The sequence below is a fragment of the Biomphalaria glabrata genome, chromosome 6 (genome assembly GCF_947242115.1).
Source record: "Biomphalaria glabrata chromosome 6, xgBioGlab47.1, whole genome shotgun sequence".
Classification (NCBI taxonomy): Eukaryota; Metazoa; Mollusca; class Gastropoda; family Planorbidae; genus Biomphalaria; species Biomphalaria glabrata.
Window position 1 is genome coordinate 2,715,183 of NC_074716.1, and position 25,329 is coordinate 2,740,511.

At 34.7% G+C, this 25,329-nt stretch overlaps 1 protein-coding gene across 10 annotated transcripts in view; it reads left to right on the top strand.

Moving 5' to 3' along the window:
* LOC106051473 (uncharacterized) overlaps positions 1–25,329 on the top strand; it is a 116,011-nt gene that overhangs the window by 10,595 nt on the left and 80,087 nt on the right. For 8 of the 10 annotated variants that reach the window (XM_056033467.1, XM_056033476.1, XM_056033474.1 and 5 more), the window contains 22 exons: positions 1,607–1,790; positions 4,210–4,353; positions 5,393–5,505; positions 6,827–6,931; positions 8,509–8,639; positions 9,142–9,303; positions 9,395–9,570; positions 10,462–10,618; positions 11,108–11,434; positions 13,207–13,338; positions 14,506–14,529; positions 15,177–15,286; positions 15,605–15,701; positions 15,813–15,934; positions 17,741–17,882; positions 18,566–18,658; positions 19,171–19,370; positions 20,894–21,116; positions 22,090–22,221; positions 22,596–22,730; positions 23,726–23,950; positions 24,744–24,861. In XM_056033467.1, coding sequence (XP_055889442.1) covers positions 1,607–1,790; positions 4,210–4,353; positions 5,393–5,505; positions 6,827–6,931; positions 8,509–8,639; positions 9,142–9,303; positions 9,395–9,570; positions 10,462–10,618; positions 11,108–11,434; positions 13,207–13,338; positions 14,506–14,529; positions 15,177–15,286; positions 15,605–15,701; positions 15,813–15,934; positions 17,741–17,882; positions 18,566–18,658; positions 19,171–19,370; positions 20,894–21,116; positions 22,090–22,221; positions 22,596–22,730; positions 23,726–23,950; positions 24,744–24,861 — 3,252 coding nt within the window. The remainder of the gene's footprint in view (positions 1–1,606; positions 1,791–4,209; positions 4,354–5,392; positions 5,506–6,826; positions 6,932–8,508; positions 8,640–9,141; positions 9,304–9,394; positions 9,571–10,461; positions 10,619–11,107; positions 11,435–13,206; positions 13,339–14,505; positions 14,530–15,176; positions 15,287–15,604; positions 15,702–15,812; positions 15,935–17,740; positions 17,883–18,565; positions 18,659–19,170; positions 19,371–20,893; positions 21,117–22,089; positions 22,222–22,595; positions 22,731–23,725; positions 23,951–24,743; positions 24,862–25,329) is intronic. The other 2 variants (XM_056033469.1, XM_056033471.1) reach the window with 2 other exon arrangements.

The following is a 25,329-nucleotide window of genomic DNA, read 5'->3' on the forward strand; positions in this document are numbered from 1 at the left end:
TTGGAATTTATAAGTATGTCATTAAATAGGCCAACCTCTTGGAATTTATAAGTATGTCATTAAATAGGCCAATGTCTTGGAATTTATAAGTATGTCATTAAATAGGCCAACCTCTTGGAATTTATAAGTATGTCATTAAATAGGCCAACCTCTTGGAATTTATAAGTATGTCATTAAATAGGCCAATGTCTTGGAATTTATAAGTATGTCATTAAATAGGCCAACCTCTTGGAATTTATAAGTATGTCATTAAATAGGCCAACCTCTTGGAATTTATAAGTATGTCATTAAATAGGCCAATGTCTTGGAATTTATAAGTTTTTTTATTAGCTTTGATTGCTCAAAATACATCAAAACCTTCATTTTGACCTTTTCCTTAGTATTTCGGAACATTGGGGCAACACACACAATCTTTTTGACTGCCTCTCTCCATTCCTTTCTGTCTTTTGACATGATTAATTCATTAAGGTTGCCATCCCATTGCTTCTTGTCTGATTCTACTCCTATTACCTGTTATTGTTCCATGCAGGAAAGTTTTGTGTGGCATGAGGATCTTCATGATGCTTCCACATCATTGATTGAAATCAAGGCTTGGAAGGCATGCACCTTTCATACCCTACAAAACAAATGTGTTGACTGTAAACACTAATTATTTTTCTTTTATCATGTGGTCATCACTGGTTTTCATATTCTTTGCTTAAAAGTTGCTTTAATAATTTATATTGGTTACAAACATAGATTTTAGGTAAAAAAAAATGAAAACTCATCATTTTTTTCTTTACATATCTTCTTGGCTTATAAATTACAGATGTTTCTTCAAAAAGAGAAAATAATTATGTCCATTGTAAATCCATGAGTTAACTCTTTCTCTCCATAATTATCTACCACATTCTGGTGGAATCAACGCTGGTATCATCAGTTAGGAGAGAAAGAGTTAATCTAGCAGTGAATGATAATAAGAAACTTTTCCTGGCAGATTCAGGCAACCCGTTCCTTGCTTTAATGGTACTAATGGAACTCACACCCCATTGATCTCAGACAGACAACATGCTACATCACTTTTAAGAAGACCTTTCTGTTTAAAACTTTTTTAGATTGTCATTTTAGCTGTCATGTATTTTGTTTGTAATGTTATTACAGCACCTTGAGCCTACATTTTGTTTGTTAACAGCGCTTTATAAATAAAATTTCTATTATTATTATTATTACTAGGGAACAAGGAGCACTTGTATGGATTGTTCTTAGCATATGGAATAACTCTGACCTACTATATGTGAAAACTATGGACTTCACTGTTGGGTTTCCATAGCCAAATAACATACTGCACTCTCTTTTAATCTTCAGACAAGAATAATTAATGCTTTCTTCTTCTTCTGTTGTTTTACATGTTTCGGATGATCCTTCAGAGTTGAAATTAATCTACATCTTAACCCAAACCTCCCACAGGATTATGGGGTATGGCAGTGGGCATGGTATGAACCCAGGACCATCGAGGCTGTTGTCACAGCTACATAAAATACTGCAATCTACAATAACATTAACACTTGTTTTATGTCATCACTCATTGTTTTAAAAGACATTGGATCTTTTGTTTCTATTTTTGCAGCCCACTTCAAGGAACAAGTGTTTAAAGCAGTTCTAGCAGTCACCACCAAGACTCTGGCATGTCTGGCAGATGCAGCTGGGTGTACAGGGGAGGTAATCAGAGCCTTCACCCCAACGTCAAACGTTGACTCTGAGAGTGATTTCAGTTCACCATCGCCAAGGCCACATCAAGGACACTATTTTAGGTATTTAATTCACTCATTGTTTCAATACCAGCATCAAGGACACTATTTTAGGTATTTTAAATCACTCATTGTTTCAATACCAGCAAAGTCAGACTTTAAGTAAAAAAAATGTACTCCTGATAAATAAGTAATGTGTAATCAATAAATTGGTATATTTATTTACCTTATAATAGTTCACATGGAGTTGATTGGACCTGCACCTGCCTCTAAACCTAGCTGTCCGCTAAGCCTGTGCTCCTGCCATGCATGCTCCCTCCCTCCTTTATCACTATTTTTCAAGCTCTAGATCTAATTAAAATGATGATTATTCTTATTAATCAAGCTCTCACTGTTTTCTTGAGGCAAAAACATTCTTTATAAAATTTAGTCTCCTTAGAGTCTAAATCAAACCAAATATTAATAAAGTTTAGGTTTATTATCTATCATTTCCATGTCTCTTTCATATTTGTTGCAAATTTCAGAAATTGTTCTTGTAAAGCAGTGATTCCCAAAGTGGTCTATATAGACCCCCAGGGGTCTACGAAGACTTCCAAGGGGTCTACAAGACAAAAAAGTTTGGGAACCACTGTTGTAAAGTGACTCCAACAGACCTCAATCACCAAAAGCAATGTTATGTGATAACCATTTGATAAACAAATAACAAATACTGTCACATGATATCCATTGTTGATTTGAAAATGTTTGTAAAATGTTTTACATGTTTGGGATGTTCCTTCAGAGTTGAAGATAGTTAACTTCCTAGTCCAAACCTTCCGCAGGACAACAGGGATGGGAGCGGGCAGGGTTTAAACCCAGGACCATCAATAAGTTCGAACGACAGTCCAGCATGGGAAAGGTGTAAGTTACATAGAAGAGATAGGGGATAGATAGACATGGCTCAATGTTGTTTATTTATGGTTGGTGAATGAAGTCCATTCAATGTTAACTCATAGGAGCTATCTAAACATGTCTAAACATGTTTTATTTATCATTAATTAGATCTAGAGCTTTTAAAAATCAAACAGGAATATAAAACAAAAATGTTATTTAATCTATACTCTCTGTTTGGGATCCTTCAACTCAAGAAAACTAGAACAGATGCAAAGAAGAGTCACGAGATTTATAAAAAATAAATATTCAAATTTGATTAGAGTAATGCCATTAGCAAAATCACTCAATTTAGAGACCTTTCAGGACAGAAGATTAAAAAGTAAAGTAGCTATAATACATAAATCACTGTAATTTAGAAAGGCTAAAACAAAGCCTAATAAAATACTACATGTTAATCAGTAACTTAAACTCTGCTAAGTTGTTGGTTTTCCTGGCTGATTCAGATAACCCATTCCATGCTCTAACAGCACTAAGGAAGGAGGAGTATTTGTACATATTTGTCCTAGCATATAATATGGATCAAGGAATATGCCTTTATCTTTGTGTCTTTCAGAGTATTTTATTAGGTTTTTATATTTGAAGATTATGGTTCAGTGTTTTATGTATAATTGCTACTTCAATAGTAATAGCCCTGTTGGTATCAGTCAGATCTCTCAAAATCTGTGGCATTTTACATCTCAAAGAGGATCTTTTCACTTTGCAACTTCTTGTGTCTTGTGTAGCTAAAGAGGCCAATCCTTGATACACAGCTGGGGTCACAGGTTGGGCATATGTAATCACCAGGTGCCATTGCATTTTCAACCTTCTTTCTGCTGCTGTTGTATATGGCATCTGTAATCCGAGACCCTACCTTTATGCTCTCTCTCCATGTGGATCTATACAGTGCCACTTTTTCCCATCTGCTAGTGTCGATTTTGAAGAGCTTCATGTCGCGTTTGCATACATCTGTATACCATAAATGTGGGCTACCAGCGGCTCTCCTGCCTTCTGTTAGATCACCATACAGAATGTCATCTGGAAGTCAACCTACTGGCATTCTATGAATGTGGCCAAGCCAGCCAAGCCATCTGCTGCTGATAACCCAGTGGATGTCCTGGCACCCTGCTCTTTGTAGCACTTCCTCATTGGTTATTTTATCAGTTTAGGTCTCTCAAAATATGCAGGTCACAGCTGGGTATGCATTTCCACATCTTATGATTTGGAAACACTGCACATGTGTATTATTATTATTCTTATCTTATAAAATACAAACTTTACTTCAAAAAAGAAGATGATTATGTCCTATGTATGTCCCTGTGTCAGTCTAGTCATGCATGTTAATCAGTGAATTAAATTCTGCCAAGTCATTGGTTTTCCAGGCTGATTCAGGCAACTCATTCTATGCTCTAATAGCACTAGGGATTATTAATAGTTTACATAAATAAAATCAATACTGTTGCATGTCTTTTAAATTACTATATTTCTGTTTTAATCTTTAAATCAGAGAAAATATTTGTACACATTTTATATTCAGTTAATTGGTCATCTGTTGTGATTATCTAATTATCAGCAGCCCTGACGCTAGTAGAGGTGTTTCTGCTCAGAGTGGAGGTAGACAGTCACAGGTGTCCAACAGACCTGCCAGTAATGTCACCAACTTGTCAGAACTTACCTGGACACATGGCTTAAGTCCAGACACTAAAACATTATTACAGTAAGCCCGACTTATTTTTTATTTTAAAAAACAATTTTATACATAAAAATTAAAGTTGTATTTAATCATTACAGGAGAGCTTGTTAACCTTAGCTGGCTACCCAACAGGACCCAACTAATAGAATGAAGACTCTAAATCCAAACGTTCTGCCTTGCAGCTCTACCCAAATATGAAGTCAGAACCTGAGTGTAGATGCTCAGTTGTTGGTTTGTAGCTCCAAATGGCCTACAACAAAACCAGTGTAGATGTATTATATTCTTAATGTAGCAAGCTTCTTTTAAAACAAACTAAATATAACTTTTATTTATAAATATACACAGACTCAACTTGACAGTAGCTGTAGAAACACAAGTGAGATGAGAATTTCAACAAGATATAACTCCCTAAAAATACCCATCTTTCATGTCTCTCACATGTAATCCTTTCAACTTTCATACCAGTATCTCTTAGCTTGAACAATGACAGAGCACCTCATGATTTCATCAGACTCTATTCAGTCTACACAACCAAACCATCTGCCCACCTTTTCCATGATTACATCAGAAAAACACACACTCCATAACACTGAGGAAAAATATCAGGATCACTAGACATCTGGCATATCACAATGTTAGATCCCGGAAGAGCCTGTGACATCGCTGATCCCAAGCTGTATTGGTACCTGACATTCCTTGAATACATCAGCTGCATGGAGAGTAGGGAACTGCTGTGGGGCCATAGTTAATGCCCAGGCTTTCATCTCATTTCTATGGTTCTATAGTTTCGTAGTTACTTTGTGGCTGAAGGAGGCCATAGGATCTAGTGAAATAGTTCTGGAGATATACATTAAGCTGTTATTTTATATACATTAAGCTGTTATTTTATATACATTAAGCTGTTATTTTATATACATTAAGCTGTTATTTTATATACATTAAGCTGTTATTTTACTTTGTAGTACTCGAGAAGTAAAATGCCACAGACAGACAGACAGACTACTATTTAACTAGTAGTTGAATGTTGAACTGTTGAACGATGTTGGATGTGCTGTATTTGCAGGTTTGAAGTTGAAGTGAAATTCTCGATACCAAACATCATTGTGGAGCCAACACTAGATATTGTACAGAAGGCCATCACTGATGCAGCCAATGCTATCCTAGAGGCCAACAATGGTATGTCTAAATAGAAGATCATACTTGAAATTTATTGTCTTTTCCCACCAATTAAAGGATAACCCTTGAGGGATTACGGGCATGACAAGACCTAAATTGTGCCGATGTGCCAACACCCGCCCCCCCCCCACCCCCCCAAAAAAAGGACAAACAATTGAAAACAATATCTTCTTTAAGAAAATGCATTTCTTCTAAAATGGTTAAATGAAAAAATGTCTATTTGTGTATCCCAACTGTAACCTTGTCAAAATTAAAATTGCATGTTTTCCTCAGTATTTAGTGGGCTTAGAAAGTATTTTTTTTATTAATTTAATGTTAATGTATTAATTAATGTAGGAAATTGTTGGGAATATAAATAGTCTTTGGAGGCATGGTGTTTGAGTGGTAATGCGCTTGGTTACCAGGCTGAGGGTCCTGGGTTTGAAATCTGCTGAAGACTGGAATTTCATATTCTGCGATCTTTGGGCGCCTCTGAGTCCTCCCAGCTCTAATGGGTACCTGACATTAGTTGCGGAAGGCGGTTGGTCGTTGTGGCTGGCCACATGACACCCTCGTTAGCCGTGGGCTACAGAAACAGATGACCTTTACATTTTCTGCCCTATAGATCGCAAGGTCTGATAGTAACTTTACTTTTTACTTTACTTATTAAGTGTTTGAATAATTGAGTGTAAAACCAATAGATACCGTTTTAACGCCAGGAATGACATAGGTCTCTTCTTTCATAGAAAAGGAAAAAAAAATAAATCATAATTTTGTTACTTTAGTTCTAATACAATTTAAATTCAATTTTCATATGTCAGTGATGTAAAAACTCTCCAGAGAAGTCTTACAGTCTGCATATGTTTATTGAAAAAAGAAAAATTTTTTTTTTTACTTTATTTTTATTTATTTACTTTTGTTTTTAAACATAAATAATAATAATAATAATAGTTTTATTTATAAAGTGCTGTTAACAAACTGTAATAACATTACAAACACAAACAAGACAATAGAAATCAAAAACTAATCTATAAAAGTTTTAAACAAGTAGAGGTCTTAATGTTCTTCTTAAAAGTGGTATAGCATGTTGTCTGTCTGAGATCAATGGAGAGTGAGTTCCAAACCTTTGGTCCGTGCCCTGAAAAAGCCCGCAGACCATAGCTTTTGAGGTAGAAACGTGACACCACTAAAAGCGTTGAGTCCATTGAGCGCAGGGCTCTCTGGGGGACATATGGAGTAATCAGTTCTCTAAGGTACAGGGGCATCTCATTGTTATATATACACTGATGACAAAGTGTGGCGACCTTGTAATCGATTCTCGATATTTCAATCATTTTTCTAGATATTTTCTGGATGAATGAGTCCAACTCTACATCCTTTAGCAACAGAGTCAAGACTGATTCCAATGTTCAAGATTTGTTTGCTCAACTCACAACAGTTATTGAAGGTAAATTTTGTAAGCTTGTCACATGAGTTTGATCTTTTGAAGTTTAGCAGACACACACAATATTGCTTCATCATGTTTAGCTGACACACAAGTTTAAAACATCAAGCTTAGCAAGCGCACAAGTTTACTACATAATATTTAGCTGACACACAAGTTTGATAAATCATGTTTAGCTGACACACAAGTTTAAAACATCAAGCTTAGCAAGAGCACAAGTTTACTACATAATATTTAGCTGACACACAAGTTTGATAAATCATGTTTAGCTGACACACAAGTTTGATAAATCATGTTTAGCTGACACACAAGCTTGATAAATCATGTTTAGCTGACACACAAGTTTGATAAATCATGTTTAGCTGACACACAAGTTTGATAAATCATGTTTAGCTGACACACAAGTTTGATAAATCATGTTTAGCTGACACACAAGTTTGATAAATCATGTTTAGCTGACACACAAGTTTGATAAATCATGTTTAGCTGACACACAAGTTTGATAAATCATGTTTAGCTGACACACAAGTTTGATAAATCATGTTTAGCTGACACACAAGTTTGATAAATCATGTTTAGCTGACACACAAGTTTGATAAATCATGTTTAGCTGACACACAAGTTTGCTACATCACGTCTAGCTGTATTTTAACATTTAAAACAAACTGGAATAGAACATTGATACAACATTAGTCTGAGGTTCTTTGCTTTACCCTAAATATATATGTAGCCTATATTGCATTGAAATATTAAAATACATACTTTGAAAAACACATGGAATAATTATTTAGTGATGTACACATTATATTGACTGGAACTAAAGCTGAGTTTTTAAACAGCACACATTTCTGACCACTTAAAATACTTCTTATAGTCTACGACAATTATCAAAGCTAAGAGAGCTTTTAACTCACCAATCACCTATTTATTTAAAGTTAAATTTATGACTTCTTTGAAACAAATTATGGTGAGTACAATTATAAGTAGACATAATAACAACATTAGAGAAATTATTTTCATTTGTTTTAAAGAGAAATGGTAAAGTTGGTCATTCATACATCTTAGTTCCTTGACCAGATGATGATAATACCAGTAATGGGTAAAGAGTGCATACCACACTGTCAGGCAGCCAATGTTTAGAGAATCAGTAGATTATGTATATAATATCATATCTTATTAAATACAGACATTACTTCAAAAAAGATGATTAAGTCATGCAAGTTAATCAATGACTTAAATACATTGGTTTCCTTGGCTGACTCAGGCAACCCATTCCATGCTCTTATAACACTAGGGAAGAAGGAGCATTTGTACAAAGTTGTCCTAGCGTATGGAATGTGGAATGTGCCTTTATCTTTGTGTCTGAGTATTTTATTAGGTTTTGTTTTTTGTATTTGAAGATTATGGTTCAGTGTTTTATTTATAATTGCTACTTTACTTTTAAGTCTTCTATCCTGGAGGGTTTCTAAGTTTAATGATTTTACTAAAGATGTTACTCTAATCAAATGTGAATATTCTGTCAGAACTAACATTAACTATGATTAAATGATCAGTAGGTTATATGTTTTATCTTTTGTCAGACCTGGACAGACCTGTTAGTCAACATCTGCTTCACTTCAGCTACTACAACTTCCTGTGGAAAGACGACATGCATGGAAACTTCAATGAGTTTATCTCGGCTGCTCCAGGCACTATTGCCATCAAAAGAGAGGTACTAGCAATAGTTAGCAGGCTCATTTTTTAACCTAAATTTACTGTTTTAAAAATATCAATAATGTAGTGATAAAATTTAGATAAATAAATGATAGCTGTCTGAAAGTTGTTGTTTTTTTTTAATAGAAACTTTTCTTTAAAAGTATCAACTTGGTGCTATAAATAAGAACAATATTTGAACTTTTACATTTTTGAGTGCATGCAGAAATGATAATTTAATTTTTGAAAGTTTACAACCAGTAGTTCTTATTTAATTTCTTTTTAATGCCATAATAATTTGAATCGTATACATTTCAAACAACATTAATATCAAGAAAAATATATTTCTTTATTTTTAGCTGTGATTTTTTTAAAATTGTGTTTTGTACTTGATCATATTAACAACATAACCCCAACAATTTTCTGTACTGAAATGAGTGTATGAATTAGACTCTCCATGGACTAGTCGTAATTTTTTTGTTTGTTTGGCGAATACAATTTTTATTTCATTTTTTTCACAGGTGGAACGCTATGTTAGTCTTGAGAAAAAAGTTTTAAGTATTCCAGGTATATTGCCAGTTGGTCCAATCAGCTTGTTTTCAGATCCAATAAAAGACAGTCTTCATGGTTTTTCTATTGCATGGAAAACGAAATTTGCATCAGTGGTGCATGAAGAAGCAAAGGTAACAAATTATACTTTCAAGTTATTTCATACTTTATGATAGTCATTGACAAATATGGTTATGCTCATTGTGCTTTGGTATAAACTTGCAGAAAAATTTGGACAGTGCAGTCTTGTACAGAAGTAATGTAAGATCAAAGCTGGAGCAACATGTGCAGACATTGGACCAATTAAACTCTGTTCTCAGATTGCTAGAAGAGCTAAGAGACATGGAGAACAAAATTGACGGGATTTATCTCCCCATTGAGTTGATGTATTCCAAACTCAGGTTAGAGTTTGCTATGGCTTTCAATGCCTGGCTGTTAGTATCTGCTTCTATCTGGTTCTTTTTAAAGATTTCAGTGACAAGTAGTTAGATAAATAAAAACTATTTTTAATACTAATGGTTTGGTAAAAAAGAGCGAACGAGAGGTGGGTGGAGGAAGATAGATAGACCAGTAAACCTGAGTTCTGGACATAACTTCTATTGTTAATTCATGCTTCAGAGGTATATTACTTTGTTGGAAGATCTAAAGCCAAGTAGATTTACATCTTTTGTGACAAAATATACCAACTATTTCTATGCCTTGTGGATTATCTCCTGAAGATTTCACATATGCTTTAGCTATTCACACATTTCTGTATCAATAATTTTGTTTTGTTATGGGACAGTGTACTGTGATGATCAGTAAATGGATGCATTACTTTAGTTTCTGCCTATGTTTATAAATATTACCTGAAACTGGCAGAAACAGAACTTCAATAGTTTTGATACTTATTAAAATAACAAAGAGTCTACAGGTCTCCAATGTAAAAAGAAAATGTTAAGTTCCCCTTTTCAGACCATGCCGTCTATTGGGCCGGTGATGTAAAGGTGGCCAATGGTTAATGAGGGTGCTATATGGCCAGCATAACAATCAACCGCCTTTACTTTTTCTCTAACTAATGTCAGGTACCCATCAGAGCTAGGTGGACTCAGAGGTGCCCTAATGATCCCAAAATTAAAAATTCCAATTGTCACTAGGATTCAAACCCAAGTGCTTTACCACTCAGCCATCGTGCTGTAATAAGAACAGTACAGAAATAAGGAAATAATCAATCAATAATTTTTTATAGTTTCTGATTACACCTTATTGAGATCATTGGAATAGGTCCTAATTGGTGTTTGATGTTGTCACAGAGAGTTTGAACTGAGGTTGCCCAGAGATGAGGTAGAAGAAGTTGACAGCTTGAGGGACAAGTGGGCGGAGCTTCTAGAGCTGGCTGACAATGTCAGGAATGTACTTTTGAAAGAAAGAAGAGGAGCCTTTGAACAGGAGTTGGATAAACAAGTCAAGGTCAGCAAAGAAACTTATATAAAATTGTTTTTGTTTTTATTAAATGCACATTTAATTTTTGTATTTTGTATTATTTAATTATATAAGTAAATTTCTACATATAAATTAGTATATTACAACACTAAAGTGCTGATTGGTCATGTGACTTTATATCTCACACCACCAGCAGTATAATCTTGGTCTCAAAGTCAAAGATGTCCTTATCTTGAAAAAAAAAAAGTTTTAAAAAAATTTGGTATTATTACATTTTTAATACAGTATTAAGTGACCATAAGTACAACTATTTAATTTATACATAATTTTTTAGATTAGTTTATTAAGACAAAAGAGAATTCACTGTTTAGAAGCATACGGGGTAATACCAATAGTTTTTACTAAAGTTACATTAAATAACTGTCTATAGAAATGTTTACTAATTATGGACTTTGAAAGTGTCTTTAAATGAAACTAGATTTCACTATAACTTGTTCACAATTATATTCGCGCCAGACATTTGTTGTTGAGGTCATCCAGTTTCGCAATGCTTTTGATGCCCAAGGACCATCAGTGCCTGGCATTCAGCCATCAGAGGCGGTGTCAAGACTTCATGACTTCCAGCACAGGTACAGAGTCTATGACGACAAGCGCAAGACTCTGGACTCGGTGTCCAAGCTCTTCAGCATAGCCTGCAAGCCTTTCCCAGAGCTGGACAAGACAGGGGAAGAGTTGGATCTGCTGAGTCAGCTCTACGGACTGTTCCAGAAGTTTATACGCTTTGACAACAAGTTTAGAGAAACACTTTGGGCAGATGTTGACCTTGAAGGATCATCAGTTGAGGTACATATTACATATATATCACTTTTTTTTAGAACAATGCAAGTTGAAATGAAATCCTAATATGTATGATTCTTTTATTACAACATAAAAAAACAACCAAAACCACAAAAACATCCACAATTTTGAAATTATATTGTACTGGTATACAATTCCTACTTTACATTAAAATAGACATTCACATTTAATTTTTATAAATATCATGATAAAACACAGTTTCATTTTCAGTAAGTGACAAATTAACTTTGAAATAAAAAAGTAGAATGTAGTAATGAAAGGGTTCTTAAAGTTTGGGGTTACATTTGCATAAAATACAGTTTTGATTGGCTGATGTGTATCTTTTGATAATTAAACTATTAACTCTTAAATTGCTAAGCTGTTTTTGAATGAGTGCATAAAAAATGGAATAACAATTCTGATGTTTAGAGGCTAAACTACCACACGTGTTTTAAGGGTTAAAAGAAAAACTTTACCTTCAACTGTCCCTTAGTCTTTTGGACTACTGGGGCACCACACATGATCTGTTGACCATCTCTATCCATTTATTGACAGGCCTTTCCATTCCCTGATGTTCTTTCCTTTTTCTTCTTTTGCCTCTGCTTCTCTCCCCTGAAACTGTTCCCTGCAAACAGGTCTTTCTGAGCACTGGGGATCTTGTGACATGGCCAGACAGTCTTAGCTTACATTATTTGATGATTATCAGAAGGTCATTGTGGAGCCTAAGGACTGTTTTGAATTTCCTCATTTGTCATGCAGTCTTTATAGGTGATTCCTTCTTTGAATGCCCCTCCCTAATCCACCTTAGGCAGACCCTACTTCCACTACAGCCCAACATAACCAACACCCTGTACGGCAGTGCTGAACAACTGAAGAAAACAGCACACTTTTTTTTCCTTGGCACATTCTGCAAAAGAGCTCACAGCTCAGCAGCAATAAAGCTGGCTAGAAGAAGAAGAAGAAGAAGTGATTCCTAGAATCTTTTCGTAATATCTCAATTCCATTAGACTTGAAAAAAAAAATTTGATAACTTATGTTTTCATTGTATTTTTGATCTTCATACCTTGGCAGGTCTCATTTTTACAGAGCTTATATCTACTCACTCTGTCTGTGTGGTAAAAAGTTTGTACACGTTATTATTACATTAAAGTGCTTGGCTTCCAAACTAGGTTCCCAGGTTTGAATCCTAGTGAAGACTGGCATTTTTTTTTTCATGTTCTTTGCATGCCTCTGAGTTCACCCAGCTCTACTGGGTACCTGATGACCTTTACATCATTTGCCCTATGGCTCACAAGGTCTGAAAGGGGGAACTTTAACTTTTGTTACCATCGACAATATTTCTGTTTTATAGAGACCCCAACACTACCTAATTAGTGTCTTTGATAAATTACAATACAAATGAATCTGACTTTTGATATACTATGAAATAATGTTTTAGGTTGTTTAATAATGTTTTAGGTTGTTTAATAATGTTTTAGGTTGTTTAATAATGTTTTAGGTTGTTTAATAATGTTTTAGGTTGTTTAATAATGTTTTAGGTTGTTTAATAATGTTTTAGGTTGTTTAATAATGTTCTAGGTTGTTTAATAATGTTTTAGGCTGTTTAATAATGTTTTAGGTTGTTTAATAATGTTTTAGGTTGTTTAATAACATTTTAGGTTGTTTAATAATGTTTTAGGTTGTTTAATAATGTTTTAGGTTGTTTAATAATGTTTTAGGTTGTTTAATAATGTTTTAGGTTGTTTAATAATGTTTTAGGTTGTTTAATAATGTTTTAGGTTGAAGGCTACTGGGATGAGTGTCTAGCTCTACCTAGCAAATTGAAAGACTGGGATGCATACAATGATCTGAAAGCAAAACTACAAATGTACCTGGAGGTTTTCCCACTGCTACAGAAACTTGCCTCAAAGGTAAAGAACTTTACTTTATTCTTTATGTTTGTAGTAGAAGAGTTGATGCAGTAATTAAAGAAGGTTTTTCTTATCTTATCTTATCTTATAAAATACAGACATTACTTAAAAAAAGAAGATGATTACATCCTATGCTTCATGCCTCTAGTCATGCATGCTAACCAACATGGTCACTGGTTTTTCTGGCTGGCTCAGGCAACCCATTCCATGCTCTAATAGCTCTAGGGAACAAGGAATATTTTATGATGGAGAGCTCTCACAAAAGCTATAGAACACAAATTTGAGACTAAAAAAAAAGCCCTTGTTGAAGACAGGCGCAGAAGATTGAAACAGACGACCGGTAGATAAGGGCTTTGTCTGCACAAGATGCGAAAATTATTTAGGTTGCGTCTGAGTTTGTGTTGTCATGTGAAACACTGCACTCATCCTTAATCTTCAGAATTGAAGACATTGCCTTTATTATCTTAATACATTGATATGTTTCCTTTGGACGCAAGTTCAATAAATGGTTTACAGTTTGTTGCTATTTAATTCAGAAAAAATATTTTGTTCTACTCAAAGTCATCAATTTCTGTAAGCTTTAGCTCCAATATTATAAACAGCAGACTAGATACATAGGACCTGCATTAGTTATAGAAACATAAATAGAAATGAAAAAATCAAACAAAATTATTGTTTTGTTTTGTTTGACTTGTTTCTAATGTTCCTTCAGAATAAAAAATTATTACATTCTAGTCTAAACTTGGATGACAGGGGATGGCTTTGGTCAGGGCTCAAACCTGGTACTACAAAGATGACAGTCCATAGCAGATACCACATGACCAGACCACAAATCATAAAAGATGACTGATATGTTTTAATCTGTCTAGATCTAGTTTAAGTTCAAAGCGTAGTAGTTGCTAATGTGCACTACATTGTATGATGTGTGGAGTGTGATTTTTTAACATCATTTATATCTGTTCATCAATGTGTAATGATGGTCTAGAAAACTTGTTTCAATCTTTGCACTTTTGAATACAATCTGCCAGTTTGAGTTTCAGGTCTTGGAAATTTGAATATTTTGTATAAGTGAACAAGTTTTTTTTTATCATTACATAATATTGTGAACATTAATTACAATAAACTTACAATTTACTTTTTAATTAACTCTTAAAACCAATCTGACAGGGGCATAATAGATTTAACCTCAACGTGAGTATATTAACTCCTTTCCTGCTGGGCTTCTATGTTCAATGGATCTGCTCACGTACATCCACACTTCTATTTTGCATTGTCACACTTCTTTTTATCAGCTCCTGCTCTTCACGTCTGCAAGAAGGTTCAGTTCACTTAAACACGCTGCACTTTTTTTTCATTCAATGTTTTTCAGTTCAGTAATTTTATAATTATGCATTTCTTCAAAGACAGTAAAAATATATTACTATGATTACTATTAATTTATTTTCTCATTATATGTTCTTTTTCTGTTACAAATAAACATTAGTAGAGGTATAATTTAAAAAAAACTGGTATAGGCCAGTATTCTAGATAATACTTAGCACATTTTGAGTTCTCCTTTTGTTTTGTTCTGTTGCTTTTGACCTTTGTTAGTTTGCTTAGTTGAACTTTTTATGATGCCTATATTTTTGTAAAGTTAAAATCTTTAAATGTACAAACTAAAAGAAGACATCAAGAACTAATTCAAATGAATGGATATGATTATAGACCTATTTATTTTAAAATAATACCAACTACACATCTTTTGCATGTTGCTTCATTCATAAATTCGTATCATTAATTGATGTAAAATTGGTTTGTTTAATTTACCTACATTAAATCAGCATTGTCTATGTCAATAGGAAATCAGAAATCGCCATTGGCTGGAAGTCATGCATGTGACACATAGCTCATTTCAACTAGAAGCTAATATCTTTAAACTCTGCCATCTTCTTGATATTGGACTTATCAAGTCAGTACTGGAAATTAATCTTATAAATCTTTAAATCTATAACACTATTTGTTAGGCTATGTTAGTTTGTAAAAGAAATTAGTTAGGACATGTTAATTTGTAAAACAAATTAGTTAGTCTATGTCAATTTGTAAAATAAATTAGTTGGGCCATTCGTTTAGTAATGTTACTTTGTAAAACAAATGTGTTTGGTGATATTAGTTTGTATAACTATCTGTTAGGCCATGTTTGTTAACACAACTATTTGCTAGACCATACCAAATTTGTTCATAAACTATTTCACATCTACAAAGAACTCATTGAAAATCTCACTTCCAGGCACAAAGCAGAAGTAGAGGAAATATGTAAAGGTGCCAGCAGAGAACTGGAGCTGGAAATTAAAATGAGGCTGACAGAAGAAGAATGGACAGAGCAGGTGACTGTGTTGTATTGGGCAATGTAGTCCCAAAATGTATTAAAATGGTCAACATTTTAAATATATTTGGCTATTTTTAAATTTCTAATTGTAATGTGACTTGATTGACAGGTTTTAAATTTCCAACATTACAAAAAAAGAGGCCCTATGTATTTAGACAAAGCTTTTACTGAGAGATTGTTGGAACAGCTTGAAGATGCAGAGGCTCTCCTGGCCACCATGTTGACATCCAGGTAAGTAAAATTAGTATTTATTTCCAATCTATTTCTCTCAAAGATATATTTATCTATATATTGTTATAAGCACCTATATTGTTTTGATTCTCTCTCGCCTAATCAGGCCTTTTGTAAACACTGCTCAACATACAACACGTGTAACAACAAGTCTAACACAATTACTTGACAATTTACCTTTACCTTTTTACCTTTACCTATCCCTTAGTCTGTTGGACCGTTGGGGCACCAGGCAAGATTTGTCGACCGTCTTTCTCCATTCCTCCCTTTTTTTTGCCTTGTTCAGAACCTCTCTCAATGGCAGGCCTGTCCATTCTTTAATGTTGTCCTCCCATCGCTTTTTCTGTCTGCCTCTTCTTCTTTTCCCTGGCACTGTTCCCTGAAGAAAGGTCTTTGCGAGCCCCGTAGATCTTGTAATGTGGCCAAAGGTTTTAAGCTTTTGTTTTTTCACAATAGTAAGCAAGTCGTCATGGGCCCCGATCGCTACAGTAACCCTGTCTCTGATTTCTTGGTTTGTGATGCGGTCTTTGAATGTGATGCCTAGGATCCTTCTGTAGCATCTCAATTCCATTGCTAGGATCCTCCTCTCAAGCTCTGCATTCAACGTCCACGACTCACAAGCATATAAAAATGTGGCCATGACCAGAGAGCGCATCAGTCTAATTTTGGTGCCGAGGGCTAAGCCCTTATCTTTCCATATTATTTTAAGTTTTGAAAGGGCTGTAGTGGACTGTGCTATTCGGGCCAATAATTCGGGTTTTGTTCCCTCATCTGAGACAATAGCTCCGAGGTATTTGAAGCTGTTAACACTAGTTAGCTTTTCACCTCCAATACTGATGCCTCTTTTAAAGCCCTGATGGCTATTGGTCATAATTTGAGTTTTTTCGGCATTTATTTGCATGCCATATGTTGCGGAAGTCTTGTCAATGCGCATCACCAGGTCAGCTAGTTCTTCTTCTGTCCCTGCTGGGCCGTCAATGTCATCTGCGAAGCGCAAGTTAGTAATTCTTCTTCCTCCAATGCTAACAGTACCTTCATAGCCCTCGAGGGCATCTTCCATTATCCTTTCAAGGAAGATATTGAAGAGTGTTGGTGACAGTAGGCAGCCTTGTCTTACTCCAACTGTGGTTTTGAACCAGTCCCCAATATTATTGTTGAAGTACACCGCACTGGTGGCCTCCTTGTAGAGGTTCTGGATAACTTTGATTATGTTTTTATTAATGTTGTACTTTTCCATTGTCGCCCAGAGTGCTCCGTGCCATACTCGATCGAAAGCTTTATTGACTTGACAATAAGAGTTTTAAATAACAATGTGGCAGTTTAACAACAGCCAATACAACACCATTGGCTACACTAACTTCAAATACTTTGCTACACAACAGAACTGCCAACTAAACACTAAAAGTCTCTCTCTCTATACTCCTGGACTCGTACAGCTACATTTTTCTACCGCACCATCCTTACTGCCTTGCTGTCCTGGACTCAACTAGACTGCTTACCTTACACACTGTCTCTTGTCCACAAAGCTTCTAATCCCATGACCATAACACGGGTCATATTTAGGTGCTAAGTTCATACCAGTTCCGTGGTCCATCGACATAGCACACTAAACTGTATTACTGGCCTGTGTCACCTGTATCAGCTGATCGTACACAGTTAACCCTATCACGTTGCCAATAGGGTACGAAACAATATTTTTGATTATTTTATATTAAAGCAATTTTCTTTAAAAAAACAACAACAAACAAACAAAAAGACAATCCTAACAGGAGTTTGTGTTGTTACTTTTTTCTCCCATCCTCCCAGATATATTGGTCCCTTAAGAGATGAAGCAGCATCTTGGGCAGAGAAACTAAAGGAAGTGGCAGAAGTTCTAGAGCTGTGGTTGGAAGTTCAAGATTTGTGGCAGTATTTAGAAGCTGTCTTCAGTAACTCTTTAGCTGTCAGAGTAAGTTTTTGTAATCAGTAACTCTTCAGCTGTCAGAGTAAGTTTTTTTCATGAGAAAAATTGAACTAGTGTACAATAAGACAGTTCAAAGCATTTGGTGAACAAAGATATAAAATTTGATCTCACATGTAAATAAAAAAAAAACTGCAATTGACAAAAAATGTATTTAAACTATAAAGCCTGATTAGTAAAGTTCCCCTTTCAGACTTTGTGATCTATAGGGCAGATGATGTTAAGGTCATCTGTTTCTTTGGCCAAAGGTTAATGACCAGGGTGTCATGTGACCGGCACAGTGACCAACAGCTTTTACTTTCCCCAACCAAATTCAGGTACCCATTAGAGAAGGGTGGACTCAGGGGCATCCTGAAAATCCTAAAATTCAAAATCCCAGTGGTCACCGAGATTCACATCCAGGACACCAGGTTCAGAAACCAAGTGCTTAACCGCTAAGCCACCATGCCCCCTTTAGCCTGATTGTTGCTTACATATTCATTTTTTTTGTGTATATCCCTAAGTTCCAGCGTTTATTCAACAAAACTAAAAGCAATGAAAAATTGTCTTTTTTAAACTGTGTTTTTCTGTATGTGAAAACATGAAACACCTTAGCAAAGAAAAAGATCAAATCTGTTTGTGTCTTGTAAATGAATGTTTTACGCATAATTTCTACAAACCTGACTTTTTAGGAACTGCCACAAGAAGCCAAAAGATTTGCAAGAATCGACAAAGGCTGGACAAAAATGATGAAAAGAGCATTTGATACACGTAATGTCTTACAGGTAAATGCTTATATACAAGGCTTATATCAACTCACTCTGTCTGTCTGTCTGTCTGTCTGGTAAAAAGTTTGTACACGTTCTCCAACACCCAATCCTGGATGAAGCTGAAATTTTGCACAATTATTTCTTGTACCTGACAACACAAGTATCAATAAACAAAATTATCCAAATAGTTAATTAACTATTGATAATAAATTATTTTGTTTGGTATCTCGAACAAGGGAATGCAGTTGTGATTGTCTAGATCTGTTAAAGATTTAATTACATGACTGATCCAAATTAATTGATAAGTCTAAATTAATTGATAAGCTTTGTTTGTTTTTTTATTTTTAAAATATATTTTCTTGTTTTATAGCTGTTAGATCACTTTCCGATAGTTGTTAATGAAACAGTACATTTTAGTTTTAGATAATTTTGTTTTAACACAAGTAATGATGAAATCATTGTTACTTATTGTAATTTGCAAAGTGAATTAACTAATTAGTTAACTCCATGTATGTGTAATCTCTCAGTGTTGCTATGGGGGAGAGGTCCCTAAGGCTGTTGTTCTCCGACACATACATGAAGAGCTGGAGATATGCTTCAAAAGTTTGGTAGGATACTTGGACAACAAACGACGAGCCTTCCCCCGATTCTACTTTGTGTCTGACCCAATTCTTCTAGCCGTGCTGAGTCATCCCAATGATCTGGAATCTGTAAAACCACATTTAAAGTAAATACTTTTTATTTATTTAGTCAAAATCGTACTAATATACTTATTTCACACAATGTCAGCTTTCTGGAAGAGTTTTCAAGATACACATCTCTTATTAACTCATTTCACTCATGTCGGCTTTCATGCAGTTTTCAAGATACACATCTTTTATTAACTTATTTCACAGCTTTCTTGCAGAGTTTTCAAGATACACATCTCTTATTAACTCATTTCACTCATGTCGGCTTTCATGCAGTTTTCAAGATACACATCTTTTATTAACTTATTTCACAGCTTTCTTGCAGAGTTTCTAAGATACACATCTTTTATTAACTTATTTCACAGCTTTCTTGCAGAGTTTTCAAGATACACATCTCTTATTAACTCATTTCACTCATGTCGGCTTTCATGCAGTTTTCAAGATACACATCTCTTATTAACTCATTTCACTCATGTCGGCTTTCATGCAGTTTTCAAGATACACATCTTTTATTAACTTATTTCACAGCTTTCTTGCAGAGTTTTCAAGATACACATCTCTTATTAACTCATTTCACTCATGTCGGCTTTCATGCAGTTTTCAAGATACACATCTTTTATTAACTTATTTCACAGCTTTCTTGCAGAGTTTTCAAGATACACATCTTTTATTAACTTATTTCACAGCTTTCTTGCAGAGTTTTCAAGATACACATCTTTTATTAACTTATTTCACAGCTTTCTTGCAGAGTTTTCAAGATACACATCTCTTATTAACTCATTTCACTCATGTCGGCTTTCATGCAGTTTTCAAGATACACATCTTTTATTAACTTATTTCACAGCTTTCTTGCAGAGTTTTCAAGATACACATCTTTTATTAATAAACACACACATTGCATTTTTTATCTTTCTAATAATACATTGTATATTTGTTGAAAGACCTAACAAGACTATTTGACGACCAATGTAGGCTTTCAGAGTTATTTTTTACTTGGCAGTTCTAAAGAAGTTTTTTGTCTGAGGTGGGGAAAGAAAAAGCATGTAGTTATTTAGGTGGCCACACATTACTCTTTATAAACCACTGGTACTTACAACTTTGGAATGAAGGGGGTGGGTCATATAAATTATTTCTAGATATGTCACGGGTCACATCAGAACAAATCATCAAAACTAATGGAACTGAATCTAGACTCCTTCATTGTGCTCTGTGAGCAAGAGTAACAAGGAGCTGGATAGCACAATATCATGGCCCTATTTGGGCTAAAAGACCATGGCTTTGCATAACTACTGTAGATAATTAAAACCATTTTGTTTCAAAAATGAAATTTACTTTTTAGAACTGCTGTACATTTATATATTATTTATTTTTATCATTTTATTAATTTTTTGTTAGAGAACTTTTTATTTGCTATTCTTTTTTCTACATTTGAACTAAATTTGATTCTTCAAACCAGAAACAGTTTGAAAAAAAAAACAATATATTAACTATCATTTTTAATTATACTTTAAGTGTTTTTGTTGTTTTTTTTTCATGTTTTTTTTTTCCTTCTTTTATCTAGGTCTTTCTTTAGTGCAATCTCTGATGTGAAATTAGAAAAAGCAGATGACCGTGACCTTGAGGACAGTGATCATGACACAGAAACCCGAAGTGTTCAGCACCACAGAACTAGGCGCACACATGCTCATGGAGGCTCACCACGAGACAGGGGCTCCAGTACACTGTCTGCCTTAACCCGCAGCACTACTCCACCAAAGATAGACAAGAGACTTCACCAAGTTTATGTAAGAAAGCTGTTTGATTGTTTCATTAGGCACTGACCCAAGCAATAAAACACCATTTAAAATCTTGCATATGTATAAGATTTTTTTGTTTTGTTTTTGGCAGTCTATCAATGCATTCTTTTTTGCTTCAAAAATGTATATTCTTGTTTGAGATTACTTTCAAACTGGTGATCCAGTACATCCTCCGTTTGGGACCCCTCAACTCAAGAAAACATTAAGAAACTGGAACAGACACACCATAGAGCAGTGAGATTCATAACAAACGAACATTCACATTTTGCTAGAGTAACACCTTTAGTAAAATCACTAAATTTAGAAAGCCTTCAGGATAGAAAATTCTTATCTTATATAATACAGACGTTACTTCAAAAAAGAAGATTACGTCCTACGCGCCATGCATTCAGTCATACATATTAACCAATGACTTAAATTCTGCCAAGTCACTGGTTTTCCTGGCTAGCTCAGGCAACCCATTCCATGTTCTAATAGCACTAGGGAAGAAGGAGTATTTGTACAAATTTGTCCTATCATCTGGAATGAGGAATGTGCCTTTATCTTTGTGTCTTTCAGAGTATTTTATTAAATTTTGTATTTGAAGATTATGGTTTAGTGTAAAAGAAAAGTGGCAATTATAGGCCTACATAAAACACTGAACCTTAATCTTCAAATACAAAAATCAAAATTTAATAAAATACTCCGAAAGGCACAAAGATAAAGGCACATTCCTCGTTCTACTTTTTTATCCTTTTACTTATTACTAAAAAAAAAAAAAGATTTAGCTCACATTCTCACTTTGAATCTGTCATAAACAAAATTAAATTCTACAGTTGTGTTTAATAATGGCAAACCTACACTTCTTTATTAAAACTTGCTATTTATTTGACTCTTGTCTTGTGCAAGGTATCCCTTTTGTTCCAGTGTACTTTCTCTGGCACAGTTTTGTTTAGTTTTTTTGATTTTCTTTATTGTTTAGAACATCAATCCAAATGTAATGCAACATGTGCCCAGCATGCTGCCCTCTGAAGGTCTGGTGGATGACATCCTAATGATGGATGCCACAGCCGTGCTCAGTGCAGATGGAGAAATGCTACACCTTGCAAACAAGGTCAGGAGTCTACATTGTGTTTAGGCTGTTATTTTGTTTTGCAGATGTCTACGTTTTTATGTTTCAGTCATTTTTTCATTTTTACAACCTTGTCCAAACCTCCTATAGGGTAGCAGGGGTGGAGGTGGACAGGGTTCCAATGTGAGACTATCATAACAACAGTTTGAAATGTATATTATACACAGCCATCCTTTCTTCAAACTTTATTTGTTTGTTCTTTCTGATTTTCAAATGCTTATGTTTATTGAAACAAATCTTTTTTTTTTTATGTAATTAGTCAAAAGTTTACAAATGTTTCTAATATTTTGCTTATAATGTATCAAATAGCAAAAAGTTTATATATATAAGAAAGCGATTGTCTGCTTGTGATGTAGGTGTCCATCACAGAAGGAGTAGAAGTATGGATTAGTAAATTGAGAGACTCTGTTGGAGACACACTTCACAGACTCAATCAGGCCATCATCACTGATTGTAAGAATGGCATTGGACTTGAAGAGTGGCCCCTTAAGGTAAAATATTGTTTAAACTTAATAGTTCCTACAGCTAGAACTACATTCAAGATTCATCCTCTATGTGTCATTCAGTTTTCAATGGTGCCTTTCTTTTGAGAAAAAAAAAACTAGGCATGCTGAGTGCAATTTAGTCTAATTGTATTAATGAATATTTTTTGAAAGAACTGAATATTAAACTGAGTAGATCTGCATCTGAATCCTGGTCAAGACTGGGATGATTTTTATTTCAGGATCTTTTGGCACCTCTGAGTCCATCCAGTTCTAATGGGTACCTGACATTAGTTGGGGAAAAGTAAAGGCAGTTGGTCAATGTGCTGGCCACATTACACCCTCGTAAACCGTAGGCCACAGAAACAGATGACCTTAAAATCATCTGCCTTATAGACCACAAGGTCTGAAAGGGGAACTTAACTTTAACTTTACATATATTTTATAGCTCTCTGACAACTCTAAATAAACCAAAAGATCTCTATATTACAGATTACAGAGTGCTATCTTTTTTTTTTCCATAAACTAAATATTCAGCGCTACAACACTTGAGAATTCCAGGACTAATGATCATTAACACTGAACCTTAACACCACAAATCTTAACAGTTACTGTTTTAACATCTCAAGTCATATAAGTAAAAAAGTACCCCTTTCAGATCTTGTGATCTATAAGGCAGATGATGTTAAGGTCATCTGTTTATTTGGCCAACAGTTTATGAGCAGGGTGTTATGTGACCATCACAACTATCAACCACCTTTACTTTCCCAATTAAAGTCAGGTACCCATTAGAGTTGGCTGGACTCAGGTGCGCCCTAAAAATCCCGGAATTCAAAATCACAGTCTTCACCGAGATTCGAACCCAGGACCCCAGGTTCGGAAGCTAAGCGCTTAACCACTTAGCCACCGCACCCCCTATCACAAGTTCTAGTCATGTTAAAAACATTGCAACATTGCATTCCCCTTTTGAGTAGTTTTTATAAAAAAATAAAATTTCATCACAGTATCCATCTCAAGTGTGTAGAACTGGCATGTTGTACCACTGGACAGCTGAATGTGAACTGGCCATTGCTGATATAAAGTATGACAGGAAAGCTCTGCAGTTGGCCCTCAGGAAGTACACCATGGCGACAAGTAAACTGGCCACTGTCTTGCAGAGAGGGTCGTGGAGGCTGCCTGATAAGTCCATGAAGACCAAGCACAGAGTTCGTCTTGAAGCAATGATCACAGTAGGTTACATTTTCAACTGCACATTTTTGTTATTTACAGATTTATTTTTTTTTGTTAACACACATCATTAAATTAAGAAAAATATTTGTCAGGATAATCAAATGTAAAACTCTCTGCTATATATTAATGGTACATGACAGGTATAAAAAATGACAACTCAGAGTATATTCTATGTATTTTTACATTTTTGTATATCAGACATAAGACTAGGCTCTTATTTCATTAATTTAAATCTGTTGTGTTGATAGATGTGTACTGTTTATAATTGTATATCATGTACCATTACTGTGTAGCCACACAAAATACTGGTACTGCACCCCTCTTTAAGCTTTAGACTCAAAGAAAAGCTTTATTATTATTGTTATTGTTAATATTAGCATTGTATATTAATGTATTATTGTATGTTATTGTAATGTTGTCTTAAGGTATTGTGACAGTACATGTAAGAGTACGGCCCCTTGGCTGTATCAGTATCTGGAAATGATAAATAATACAGTTTTTATTGGCTGTTATGGATGGCTGCCTGGTCGTGCGGTTTGCACGCTGGACTGTCGTTCAGATTTATCGATGGTCCCGGGTTCAAACCCTGCCCGCTCCCATCCCCCGTCGTCCTGCGGGAGGTTTGGACTAGGAAGTAATTATCTTCAACTCTGAAGGAACATCCGAAACATGTAAAACATTTTACAACATTTTACAATCTATATCAGTTTTATTTTTTATTGGCTGTTACAATCTATATGAGTTTTATTGTTTTCAAATTTCCAAGCTAATAATCTGAGTTTGAAATTTCAGCAATCCACTTACTTGAAGGACATCTTGGAGAATATGTGCCATAGAAAACTGAGAGAAACAACAGACTTTGAATGGCGACGTAGTCTCCGCTGTTACCTCCAGCCTGATCCAACTCTAGGTAGTCTTTCATTCATTTATTATTTGTAGCTTAGAATAGAATAATGTGCGATAAATTATTTTTACTTGAGTCCAAAGTTGTTTTTTGTTAAATTCATAATTTCTGTTTTATTACCACGCTAGAGCAGGAAGAACTAAAATATATATGTGGTTCTTTCATTCATCTCAAATGTGGTGATACATTGTTATTTATGGAACTCATTTATTTCAGTCGTAATGATGGTAATTTGATGTGACTTTATAGTCAAAGAGTCACATCAGTTTTTTAATCACTAGTCATTCTTGTGTGTTCCTGTGCAATCAACTGCTCACAGCTAATCTATGATTACATTGGTGCTAATACTACCAGATTACATTGGGGCCAAGACTATAAGATTACATTGATTCTAATACTATCAGATTATATTAGTGCTAATACTATCAGATTACATTGGTGCTAATACTACCAGATTACATTGGGGCCAAGACT